The 11,124-nt window shown below is 36.5% G+C and overlaps 3 protein-coding genes across 5 annotated transcripts; 1 reads left to right on the forward strand and 2 right to left on the reverse strand.

The window, feature by feature from the left end:
* Nucleotides 1–605: 605 nt before the first annotated feature.
* tmem181 (transmembrane protein 181) lies at nucleotides 606–7,542 on the forward strand. Of its 3 annotated transcripts, none has more exons than XM_023348004.1 (17): nucleotides 606–933; nucleotides 2,084–2,187; nucleotides 3,249–3,316; nucleotides 3,780–3,870; nucleotides 3,967–4,085; nucleotides 4,181–4,300; nucleotides 4,399–4,479; nucleotides 4,580–4,679; nucleotides 5,012–5,142; nucleotides 5,228–5,319; nucleotides 5,403–5,460; nucleotides 5,550–5,652; nucleotides 5,744–5,795; nucleotides 5,879–5,961; nucleotides 6,047–6,136; nucleotides 6,219–6,285; nucleotides 6,370–7,542. In XM_023348004.1, the coding sequence occupies exons 1-17, from the start codon at nucleotides 800–802 to the stop codon at nucleotides 6,452–6,454; spliced, it is 1,578 nt and encodes a 525-aa protein (XP_023203772.1). In that variant the 5' UTR covers nucleotides 606–799; the 3' UTR covers nucleotides 6,455–7,542. The 3 variants fall into 3 exon arrangements, with proteins under 3 accessions (XP_023203772.1, XP_023203773.1, XP_023203774.1); XM_023348005.1 differs by having other exon boundaries at nucleotides 4,184–4,300; XM_023348006.1 differs by lacking the exon at nucleotides 606–933 and adding an exon at nucleotides 1,719–1,850.
* dynlt1 (dynein light chain Tctex-type 1) lies at nucleotides 7,192–9,021 on the reverse strand. Its single transcript, XM_005802596.3, has 5 exons — nucleotides 8,942–9,021; nucleotides 8,717–8,758; nucleotides 8,331–8,454; nucleotides 8,183–8,260; nucleotides 7,192–7,718 (listed from the first exon to the last, which is right to left on the reverse strand). Exons 1-5 carry the CDS (start codon nucleotides 8,966–8,968, stop codon nucleotides 7,648–7,650), a joined length of 342 nt encoding a protein of 113 aa, XP_005802653.1. The 5' UTR covers nucleotides 8,969–9,021; the 3' UTR covers nucleotides 7,192–7,647.
* Nucleotides 9,022–9,152: 131 nt separating this feature from the next.
* Nucleotides 9,153–10,938, reverse strand: gtf2h5 (general transcription factor IIH subunit 5). Its single transcript, XM_014470089.2, has 3 exons — nucleotides 10,828–10,938; nucleotides 10,476–10,560; nucleotides 9,153–10,225 (listed from the first exon to the last, which is right to left on the reverse strand). The coding sequence occupies exons 2-3, from the start codon at nucleotides 10,508–10,510 to the stop codon at nucleotides 10,045–10,047; spliced, it is 216 nt and encodes a 71-aa protein (XP_014325575.1). The 5' UTR covers nucleotides 10,511–10,560; nucleotides 10,828–10,938; the 3' UTR covers nucleotides 9,153–10,044.
* Between the last annotated feature and the right edge of the window lie 186 nt (nucleotides 10,939–11,124).

Here is an 11,124-nt window from a genome sequence, read left to right on the forward strand (position 1 = left end):
TAGTAGTCCAGTGTCGCAATGTTTTTTGTTAAATTACACAGAAAAGGTTTGCTATTTTTTGTTACTGAAGCATGTTAAATAGTTTATCTAAACTGATAAATTAGTTATGAAAAGTCCATTTTTGCATTTACTGTATACAATGAAGCACAGTGAATGATATATATAGATGGATAGTTAAATATTCTGCACCAATAATATAATGGAGGGTAACTGCAAAGTTAAATGATGTGTAATAATTACTTTATATGTTTTACAAATGGAAAAATTAATTCTTATGGATTCTTATGTGAAAAAATCTTTAAAATAGAAACGATTTTTTATTTATTTTTATCTAGCACAGAAATATATAGAAAACTGGGTATGTTTATATGAAACGGATAGATTTTAATTATATATTCATGTGACGTACGCATCAAATGATTAAAGTGATAAGACAAGCAGCATACAAAGCAAAGCAAACATAATAATAAAAATACAGTTTTTATTGTGTAGATTTTTGTACGCTGGAACCTGTAAATCTTCCATTATTATCATAACTTCCCGTCCCTGTCCGTGGTCCTGAACTCTGATCACGTGACCCCCTCTCGCGTGTTGGCTGCGTGTTTCCGCCCCCTTTTCATTTTAACACCTTTCCTTTCTTTGTCTTTTCATGAAGCGACACAAACAAAACAGCTTCGGCTGCACTTTTAAATAAACGTCACCACAATACTGTATAGACAGATCTATCTGAGCTATTCGTTGAAGGCCGCGGATTGTGTTCTCATCGCCATTTTCAGCCGCCAGACACCTCGGTGGAATAATGGACACAGACTACTCTTCCGGCTTGGAAAACCCTCTTTACAGCGAGCTGAAATACTTCTGCAGGAAAATACAAGAGGCCTACCAGGACCTGAAGGAGGATTTAACACCTTATCGTGATGATCGGTTTTACAGGTGAATCTGTTCTCAACGAATCTTCTAAAATATATGATAAAGGATTTGTTTTGTAATCAAAATGATTCTGAAAGGTAAAGGGAAATTTGCTGGATATCAGATTATTATGAGGGCTGTTAATTATATATATATATATATATTTTTTTTTTTTTTTTTTTTTTTTTACATATTACACATTTTGCTGTTTTATATTTTTATAATGCAATGCCTCAGAAACAATGGACCCTGATAAACACTTGATGAAAGATAATCAAATAATTATTAGGTCTTGTTAAACGGCACCTAAAACATAAAGGCGTATTGATTATTGGCAACAAAAGCAACAAGTTGCCATGTTTATAAACACCGTTTTACATTGGTGAGAAAAACATGTCTTGAAATAATAATCCTAAAATCAGGTAGAAGTTGACATACCGCGGCGCAAACCAGTAATTAATAAATGAATAAATATTGTTTGTAATTCAATGTATAGACCTGATGTACAAACAAAGAATGCCCTGTGATTTCTGTGGCTTAGAATATGAAAAGGTGCAGGCAGCAAAGGACGCATGCTACATAGGCTTCCTGATTCTTAAGGCCCCTTCGAAGTTTTTGTTTTTTTTAATTATTTTTTTTTATTATCATCATATACAAAATACATGGTATCGGCATCAGATGTACACAAACCTGAAAAACTTGAAGAAGCCAACCCAGGTTGCTTCCATACTTACAGAGAGGATGAAAAAACAAACAAACAATAGGCCCCTTCCAAGTTCCCCTCCCTCGATTTTGCTGTCACGTGACTTCCAGACTCCTCCCACTCGATGACGTTGCCCCTCTGCACTAGCAGTTTGATGTTGATACACGGATGTGGATTCACGACGAAAATCTACCAGTTTTTCGCTCCGTCGAGACTGTAAACCGGATTAAATGGAGCTGTAAGTGTCTTTTACGTCCAGGGAGCATACTAAAGACTTGTATTTGACGCTAAAAGTTGTGAGAATTAGCGTTTAAAAGCCACATCTGTCAGTACTGTTAGCTTAAAGTAGCATGGACGCTGTTGTCTTCACATATCCGGCTCAAACCAAAGCGGCCTTAAACTTAAAGCAAGTAAAACGTTTTTGTCGATTTTGTGTGTGCTTTATCATTAATTATCATCTTCTCGTGACAGGCTGGCACCCATGCGGCTCTACACCTTGTCCAAAAGACATTTTGTCCTGGTCTTTGTGGTGTTCCTGATATGCTTTGGCCTCACAGTCTTCATTGGGATTGAAGGTACGTGGTGACACCAAATGATGCTCAAAAGTGCGAGTCTTTCCACCTTCCTGTTACTCTTTGCGCCCATGTGAACCACAAAATCATTCTCATTTGCGTTGAATGCTGCATGTGAGCTTTAAAAGCTTAAATGCTCAGGTCAAATTTGAGAATCCACACTGCTTCCCCTTCAAGGATATCCTGGTATCTTGTTCACAAGTGATGGTGGGATAAAGCTCGACATGTATAGATAAATTGGCGATCATCTGCTTTAATGAGGGTGTTCCTCTGGTCTGTTAGTTAATTGCCAGATTTTTAGTTCACCTTGAATGATTGTGTCCACTTTTTCTGTTACAACCACATTTTCTTAAATTTGTCAGCTGTATTGATATGCTGCCCCTTTACTTGTATAGCCCTAAACTGGGATGGTGATTCATCTTCCATCAGGACTCCTAACACTTGATGTACAACCAGAGCAGTAATAGAAAGGCTTAAAGAATGTTCTTTTGTCAGAATTATCAAAAGTCCAGATCTAAATCCAAGTGTAGACATAAAATTTCTGTTTAAAGATGCTTTCCAATCAGTCTGACTGTGCTCGAGCTGTTTTGCCAACAACAGGAAAAACACAAATCCCTGCATTTGCATGCATGATTTGCAAACAACTGAATGGTTTTTTTTTACAACATATTAGTTGTAAAAAAAATTTTTTAAAAAAGAAGAAATAAAACCATCTGTAATTTTTCCTGCTTTCCATTAATACACAATCATTTCTAAACCTATCACCTAAAATCCTAATAAAATTAAGGTTTGTTTGTAAAGTCACAAAATGACTTTTTCAGTCCTCTCCATAGCAACATAGCTCAGTTCAGTTGGATGAACTTCCAGGCTCGGCACTACCATCTGTCCATGGTTGTACGTGTTTTCATAATTCTTTAAAACAAGCTGCATTGTTTCACAATAAAACTGCCCAGCAGCGTTGCTTCAAGTGAATCTCTGTCTTCCTGCCTGTCACATCTGATGTGTTTTTCTTTGTGGGGTTTTGATTTGAGATGAATCATTTCTGTGTTTGTTTACTTTTTTAGGTCCAAAGATTATTGCTGAGCAGGAGCATAATGCTGACCAGTTTAAAGGCAGAAATAGTTCAATAAAGGTGAGAGATTTCTAAAACAGAGGAGTGTATATTGCAAAAACATCTCACAATACTTTTAAGTTATCACTTTTCATTTGGTTTAACTGTCTACACATAAAGCATATTTGTTCTAAACCAACAATATTGTTTGTACTATTGTTATTATAAAAACTCAGACTCTAGGATAGTTCGAGGCTTATTACAAAGAAATAACAAACCATTAGCCAGACTATCTTTTTTGAACCTGGTAGCAGAAATATTGGTATTGTTTGACAAAAGAGTTCAAATATTTGGAAGAAAATTATATAAAAAAATTCCAACAAACAGGAATATGTGATTTTTCACAAAAGTCCAAATTGGTGATGAAACCATCAATAAAAAGCCACAAATTCTCACCAACACAACCCAAATAAAGATATCCTGTGGAATTTGTCATATTTTGTTATTATTTAATCTTAATTTATTGTGTCATTGATGCTTTCAGACTGAACCATTTAATTTAGATTCTCCACCTCTCACCACCTACAACCAGCAGCTGTGGCTCACCTGTGTGATGCAGGCTGGAAACAGCAATAGTACGTCATTTTTACCTCCACATCTGAATGCAGTCTCAAAGCTTCACTATCAATCTTTTTACCTGCCTAATAAAACCAAACTTCTGTCTGCATCAGTGAAAGACTTCAGGCAGAACTTTGAAATCAAGGTTGATCTTAATGGAGTGATACAGGACGCCAGCATGAAGCACATCAAGAAGGTGCAGCAGAAATCACGGATGCTGCATTGTGGCGCTGTAAGTTACCACACAAGATCAGCGCCGCGCAAAAACTTGATGACTGTTTTGGCGTTCAGTAAAGTAATGCAGTTTTCCGTTTTTTGCCTATGAAGCAGAAATGTGATGAGATCATTGTGCTGCACCTGGGTTACCTGAGCTACACTCGGTATCAGGTTGCAGTCAGCTTCCAAGGCCTTGAAAACATCTCCTATGAAATCAAGGTTAAATTTGTGGTGAGTGGAAATACTTATTTTCCTTTTCTTTTGATGTTTTTAATCGTTTTTTTATTTAACGTCTTTTCCCATTTTCTTGAATTTATTTCCACCCGTAGTGGAAAACATACAACCCCACCTTCTCTCAAGTGGAAATTTGGTTCCGTTTTGTCTTTGTGGTTTTGACTTTCATGGTAACGGTAAGAAAGTTTGCTTCTAAGATTTGAAATATTTTAAGGTTGCCAGCTCAGTCTGAACATAGCAGAGTGTAACAGTAACAATATCCCTTTTATATTCTAGTGTTTGTTTGCACATTCTCTGAGGAAGTTTTCCATGAGGGACTGGGGTATTGAGCAAAAGTGGATGTCTATTCTGCTTCCTTTGTTGCTGCTCTACAATGGTGAGTTTCTAATTTATATCAGATTTCACACTTTGGTGAAGATACCCTACCAACCTTCTTCAAATTAAACTAAATTTGTGTCAAATGATTGTGTTTGTTTGTGCTGCTATCGTTTTGAATGGTTTCTAGAGGTCATCAGATGTTAGATGTGAAGTGATGCTTAATTAAAATGCTCCTTAAATGTAATAATTTAATCAAAGTGACAGCTCAAGAGGTAACAGAATGACATATGAAGCTGAAAATCTGCTTGTTTGTTCAACTTTACAGTAACTGTAAATACAAAAGGGACCTGCTTAAGTTTTAAGAGGTTCTGTATTTTTGTTGTTTTTCAGATCCGTTCTTCCCGTTGTCATTCCTGGTGAACAGCTGGTTTCCAGGGACCTTGGATGCTTTTTTCCAGGCTCTCTTCCTGTGCGCCCTGCTCCTCTTCTGGCTCTGCGTCTACCACGGCATCAGGGTTCCGGTGGGTGCAGTCGCTCTTTGCATTAATCCACGAAATGTTCCCTTATTTGCTACCGATTGCTGATTCTGTTATTGTTCCTTTGCAGGGCGAGAGGAAATTCCTCACCTTCTATCTGCCCAAGCTGATCATCGTGGGTCTGCTGTGGCTGTCTGCCGTCACACTTGGCGTATGGCAGACGTAAGCAGGATCGCTAAATATTCTCAGCTTCATTCAAACTGTGACCTCTAACAGAACTGAAGAGCTCTACTTAACTTTTTCAGCGTTAACGAGCTCCAGGATCCCACCTTTAACTACAAACTGGATATTGCGAACTTCCAGGTAAAACTGGTGCCTTTACCAAATTTTAAACAACTTTTCATGAAGAAATTCTATAGTGTAATAAACAAACTTCTCTCGTCCTTCATCAGGGCATGAAGGTGTTCTTCCTGATCGTTGTTGCCTTCTACATCCTGTACCTGATATTCCTGATTGTCCGAGCTTGTTCTGAACTGAAGAACATGCCTTACTCAGGTATCCCAGCATCTCTCACTTCTCTGTTTTTGTTTCAGTGTTAGGTTTTAGCCCTGGCAGCATTAATAAACTGTACCTCCTTTATCTCTAGATCTTCGGCTTAAGTTTTTGACAGCGCTGACGTTTATAGTTCTTGTTATAAGGTACGTTCAAGGAATTCAGCTTTTTTTAATTAAAAAAAACCCTTAATATTCTGTTTTTTTTAAATAATCCTTCTTTCTTCCAGCATGGCCATTCTGTACCTGAGGTTTGGTGCCAAGGCTCTTCAGGATAATTTTGTGTCTGAATTATCTACCCATTATCAGAACTATATCCTTTGTAATTTGTTAAAATATGCAAAATATTTAGGAAAACTCCATGTAGGTATTGTATTTGTCCTTAATTCCAGATGTACCAGCTGAATTTTTATCCTTCTACGGCCTGCTCAACTTTTATTTATACACATTAGCATTTGTGTATTCTCCCTCAAAAAATGCCCTGTATGGTAGGTGATACCTTATGATAAACTGGAGCATCTTTTGGGCTGTAGGATATTTTAAATTGATTCATTAATCCAACTTTCCCAGACTCGCAGCTGAAGGATAACCCTGCCTTCTCCATGCTGAATGACTCGGATGATGAAGTAATTTACGGGTAAATGTTTTCTAGAATGTTTTCTTCCCTTTTCCAGGTGTGTGATAAGACGCAATCCTATCAGATCTGTGTATGTTTATACAGGAGTGATTATGAGGAGATGCCTTTACAGAATGGGCGTGCCAACAAAGTAACGACAAAGTACCAGGACGACAGCGACAGCAACTGATCCATCCGTTGGCAGATCACTTCTCTTGTCTCTTCCGGATTGGAAACCACAAGGATTCAGAGATCATCATTTGTGTGCATCTGCACTTACAAAGTAAAATTAAAAACTGTACATAAATATATATATTTTTAAAGGAAGATAAATTACATCTTTGCTGAATGTACTGTACTTTTGAAAGGTGAGTAAACCAACTCACACAAAAGCAACACGTATGTATAACAGTTTTTACTGGTGTTATAAACACTCATGTGTGACTCTTCAAATCCTGATTAATTGAAACAAGCAGGAAATGTGTCACAGAGTTGGATTTCCAAGTTGAAACTTTTTAAAATTTTATGTTAAACTACTGTTGTCTGTCTGGCTACTTTATATTATTCTTTTTTTGCCTTTTGGCACTCTTGACAATAAGAAACCACTGCAAGATGCAACTCACTAACATCATAGTTTAGGCAGAAAGTAAATTATGCTTCAGGGGATCTAATCATAAAACCTCTTTAACCTCAGATAAAGGGGATGTTATAAAAGAGCCTTAATTTCAACAGGTACCACTACTATTGCCACTTTAGAAAATCAGGTGTAAATGTGCACTTTTCAAGTTTTATTTAATTTGCCAAAAAGTGATTCGATGCTGTTTTGTAGGATAAGTTGTGGAAGGTCATCTTCCAACCAGCTAGTCACTCAATTCTTATCCCAGCATATACAGAACAGTGGCCCAAACATTTTTGCCTTCCTTAAACTTTTTTTTTTTTTTTTATGTAGAACTTTACTGGTATTGCCAATGTTGTTCTTGCTGCTCTTTTCTGTTTTAAGAGTCAGGAGCTTATGGACAAAAACAACCAAAATAAATGTATTTCTGTTCAATACGGATGTGTTTTAATCAAGTTGGTGCCTTGTCTTTACTCCTTTTCTTTTGTAAATGGGCTCTAATCTCAGATGTATAAATGTAAATATGTGTAATTCCTTGTAAATGTTGGCTAAACATGGTTGTTTTTTTCAAATGTTAATAGTTTGATTTAGTTAATGCAAGGCTGTAAATCTGGCAGTGTCATGTAATGTGGAAATAAAGCAGTATATACCGACATATTAAAGTTGTGTTTAATTGCACTTAACTTACAAATAACATTTCATAAAATGTCACCCAACAATCTACTTGGTGGAAAACAGGAAAATTTAACAGTTTTAATGTTATAGTTTTAGATGGCCAGCCCAAAAATGCTGATGATGACGTACATGGTGTCGTTTTCCCATCTCACTGTGCAGCTTCCTGTTGGATACAAATATGCAAAAAGTGCTGTAAAAGGTGTTTGCCGCTTACGGATTTCTCTTTTTGTTAAATGTTTCAGAACATATGTTAGAATCAGAAATGGATAACTTGGGTACCATCAAAAAGCTATTTTCAAAGAATTTCATTTATTGAAGGACAGAAGTTATCTAATCTGATCCTATGTGGAAAAAGGTAATTGCTTTCTAAACGTAACTAGTTAAGGCAGCCCTGATGTTTAAAGAATTTAATCGCCATTTAAAAACGGTCTTGGTGTTATATCAGGTTTTCTTTGATGGCAGTTCGTTTCTACAAGCTTATATAAAATTGATCTCATCGTCATTTGCACAATTTCAAACCATGTTACTTGTTTATAAACGCATGTGTAACAATTTTGAAACACTAAAACTGCTACTAAATAATATCAATAGGCTGTATGACTGGAAGAAAAAGAGAAGTGCGTTTACCATCAGTAGCGTTGTCCCAGAAGCAGGTGCTGGCTGTTTGCAGCCCTGCTCCATTCTTTTGCATGATGATGCAGTTTACTGAAGCAAACACACGTGTTCAAAAACACAAGAGCTAGAAATGCCATTCGTAAATCAGAGATCTACATACCGATGAACTTGAACGGCTTATCCAGCTTGCTGAGCTGAATGAGGCACTGCTCCACCACGCTGGTGGTCCACTGGTTCACTCTGCCGTGCTTGTAGGAGTTTTCTCCTATCACCGTTTCTACAGACTGCACAGGACCAGACAATGTTTTTCCGATCTTACCAACACCTAGAAAATATTAGTTAATGGAGAAGTTCTGCTTCCGGTATATGTTTTAGTCTCTACCAATGAAAAAGAGAGAATAAAAAAGGTGCCTAGCAACCGTTAGTGTCCTTAGCAACCAGGCATCGCTAATCACAAATTTCACAGGTAAAGGGTTGAATATGACCATAAAAACACACTGCCAGTTTTTATTAACTAACAATTGCAATTGCGGATGTTTCTCTTACATCTTTTATGATTTTGCTCACTTCTTCGACAATGAACGTGGTCTGCAAAGAAACAAAACAGTTTAACAAGCTATAGCCAACCGACGGAGCTGCACAGAGGGACAAGTGCAATTTGTAGCATCAAATACTGCGCATATTTAACCAAGTAGACTATACAAATATAGTATTTATCAGATTTAAAGTTTTCACTCCAGTCTGAGACGAATATTGAGAACGCAACCCTACCTTATCTTCACTCAGAAAATCGTCCATAGTTGCTAATGTTGCAGAAACCGGAACCAGAATCACTATAAAATTATCTTCAAAATAAAACAAATGGACTCGTCTTGGACAAATTAAATCCTCCCCTACAAATACGTTTTGAAAAGGAACCATTGATTAATAAAATGTAACTATATATAAAAAAGGAAACATGTAGAAACAAAATGGACACACATGATGATCAGTAATTTTTATTGTGTACGCATTTTAAACGTTATAAAATTAGAGCGGCAGAAATGTTTTTGATGGAAGCTGTAAGAAAACTCAGGTATAGTTGCAAACTGCCAGTAGTCTTATTTTGAAAATAACCGGAACTCTAGAACAGTTCACGCTACAAACACGAGTTAACGACAGGAACTCAAATGTCAAAGGAATTTTGCAGTTTCGCGCTTAAACACTAGAGGGAGACAAAACGCACAGTTTTTGAACGAATATTTAATTTTCAGTTAGTTCTTGAATATCCTAAAAATGTCACTCAATTTAAAGACATGTCACAGCAAATTATAAAAATAAGCTTCTAACAGCTAGAAAACAAACTATAGGTTTGTTTTTATTTTTAAAAAAATATCTGGTTAGAAAAACAAAAACGGAACATCATTTTTTGGAGGTGTGTGTGGGGGGATGCTTGTACATTGTATTTCCCATGAAAAGAGAAGACATTGTCTTAAGGTGGAGTAATTTCATTTGCAAACAACTTTTGAAAAATAAAATAAATCAATGTTGATGCCAATTTCTGGTTCTTTCCTTGCTTGGGTTTAATTCTTGCTTGGGTTTAATTCTTGCTTGGGTTTAATTACCAAATGTTCTGTCAGGGCTCACCTCCAAAGAAGCATTATTGTGAAGTTTTGTTTCTTTTCCTTTAAGAATTATTTCTATGTAACACTTATCAGCTTTAGGTAATCCAACACAATATAGAGAAACGTACTAAGCAGCTACAATATAAACGAGTTTTCATAGAAAGAATCAGCAGCTCTTCCAGTTGAGCAAATGGCTGCAAACTACCTGAAACCCCCCCCCAAAACATTGCCAACCAGTCCATAGTACAGGAGTTATTTTTGTATAGATTGTTATTTTTGTGTGATGGGGAATGAATTTTGGTCCATTAACTCGCCGACTCTTTCCTGCAGGATTTGAACCACCTCTGCCAGGATGAAAACATGTGTGTCATCCAGATCTTTTAAGATGAACTTCTTTCCCAAAGCCATCGTTTCATCGAGGTAGAGGAGGAATTGTTTCATGGCAGGATCACTGGTAGAGAAGAAAAGAAAGAATACATTTACAAAAAAACAAAAAAGAAGTTGTTCAGATGGCAAGATTTACAATCTATAGTGATAAAGTCATGCACGTAGTTGGTAGGACACCACGTTACTAGGCTGACATTTTTTGTATTACAAACATTGTTATTGTTTTTGTGTTTAAAATACTAAATGCAAATTGTAACTCTTTCAACTTGTGTATTTTCCCGTATTCTTTTCAGACTTCCCAACTTCACACTCACCATTCAACAAGGACTCCTTTGTGGACATTTACCATGTTGACAAACGTAGAGGTGATCAACAACGCACTTCCTCAGCTGCAGCCAACTATAATCGGCAGCACAAAGAAAATACGACATCACAGTTCATAGTTAGCAGTTTCATTATTATATAAATAAAGGAAATTAATTTGAATGTTACCAATGAAACACGAGAGCATACAGAGAACCAAAGTTATTATTTCAAACATCTGTTGTCTGATCTTAGCTAACCTTGCTAAGCTAAGTAAATACATCATTTGGAGAGAGATTTGTTCGGCTAAATGACTGCTTTAAATGTCTAACGTACCGACTAACTCATTATGCATCCACATACCTGATTATAGTCCAGATTCCTGTGCAATTACGATAATTGAGCAGCTGGTAGCAACCACTCCAACTTTCACAGTAATATAAATGTACGGAGTGCGACAAGGGACAATCTTTTGTTCTTTCGGCGTCTAGACAAACCCCTTTCATCCGATTAAAAATGTACTAGTTTACAAAAGATAATTTCTAAGGATATGTTGATAATTTTCTTTATAACCCATCTTGATGCATAATATTTATTATTCCTCATCTGCCGTTATCCCCAAAGAAAATAGCTGATAGTTTTACTGTAGTGTAACACAAC

Source organism: Xiphophorus maculatus, chromosome 15 (assembly GCF_002775205.1).
Source record: "Xiphophorus maculatus strain JP 163 A chromosome 15, X_maculatus-5.0-male, whole genome shotgun sequence".
NCBI lineage: Eukaryota > Metazoa > Chordata > Actinopteri > Cyprinodontiformes > Poeciliidae > Xiphophorus > Xiphophorus maculatus.

Excerpts from the sequence above, each read along its gene's own strand:
- gtf2h5 (XM_014470089.2), bottom strand. The coding sequence starts at position 10,510 with ATGGTAAATGTCCACAAAGGAGTCCTTGTTGAATG. Across the intron at positions 10,226-10,475 it reads AAAGGAGTCCTTGTTGAATG|TGATCCTGCCATGAAACAAT; the intron begins GTGAGTGTGAAG and ends CTTCTCTACCAG.
- dynlt1 (XM_005802596.3), bottom strand. The coding sequence starts at position 8,968 with ATGGACGATTTTCTGAGTGAAGATAAG. Across the intron at positions 8,759-8,941 it reads ATTTTCTGAGTGAAGATAAG|ACCACGTTCATTGTCGAAGA; the intron begins GTAGGGTTGCGT and ends GTTTCTTTGCAG. Across the intron at positions 8,261-8,330 it reads TAAGCCGTTCAAGTTCATCG|TAAACTGCATCATCATGCAA; the intron begins GTATGTAGATCT and ends TGTTTGCTTCAG.
- tmem181 (XM_023348004.1), top strand. The coding sequence starts at position 800 with ATGGACACAGACTACTCTTCCGGCTTGGAAAACCCTCTTTACAGCGAG. Across the intron at positions 4,480-4,579 it reads TTTTGACTTTCATGGTAACG|TGTTTGTTTGCACATTCTCT; the intron begins GTAAGAAAGTTT and ends TTTATATTCTAG. Across the intron at positions 5,653-5,743 it reads GAAGAACATGCCTTACTCAG|ATCTTCGGCTTAAGTTTTTG; the intron begins GTATCCCAGCAT and ends CTTTATCTCTAG.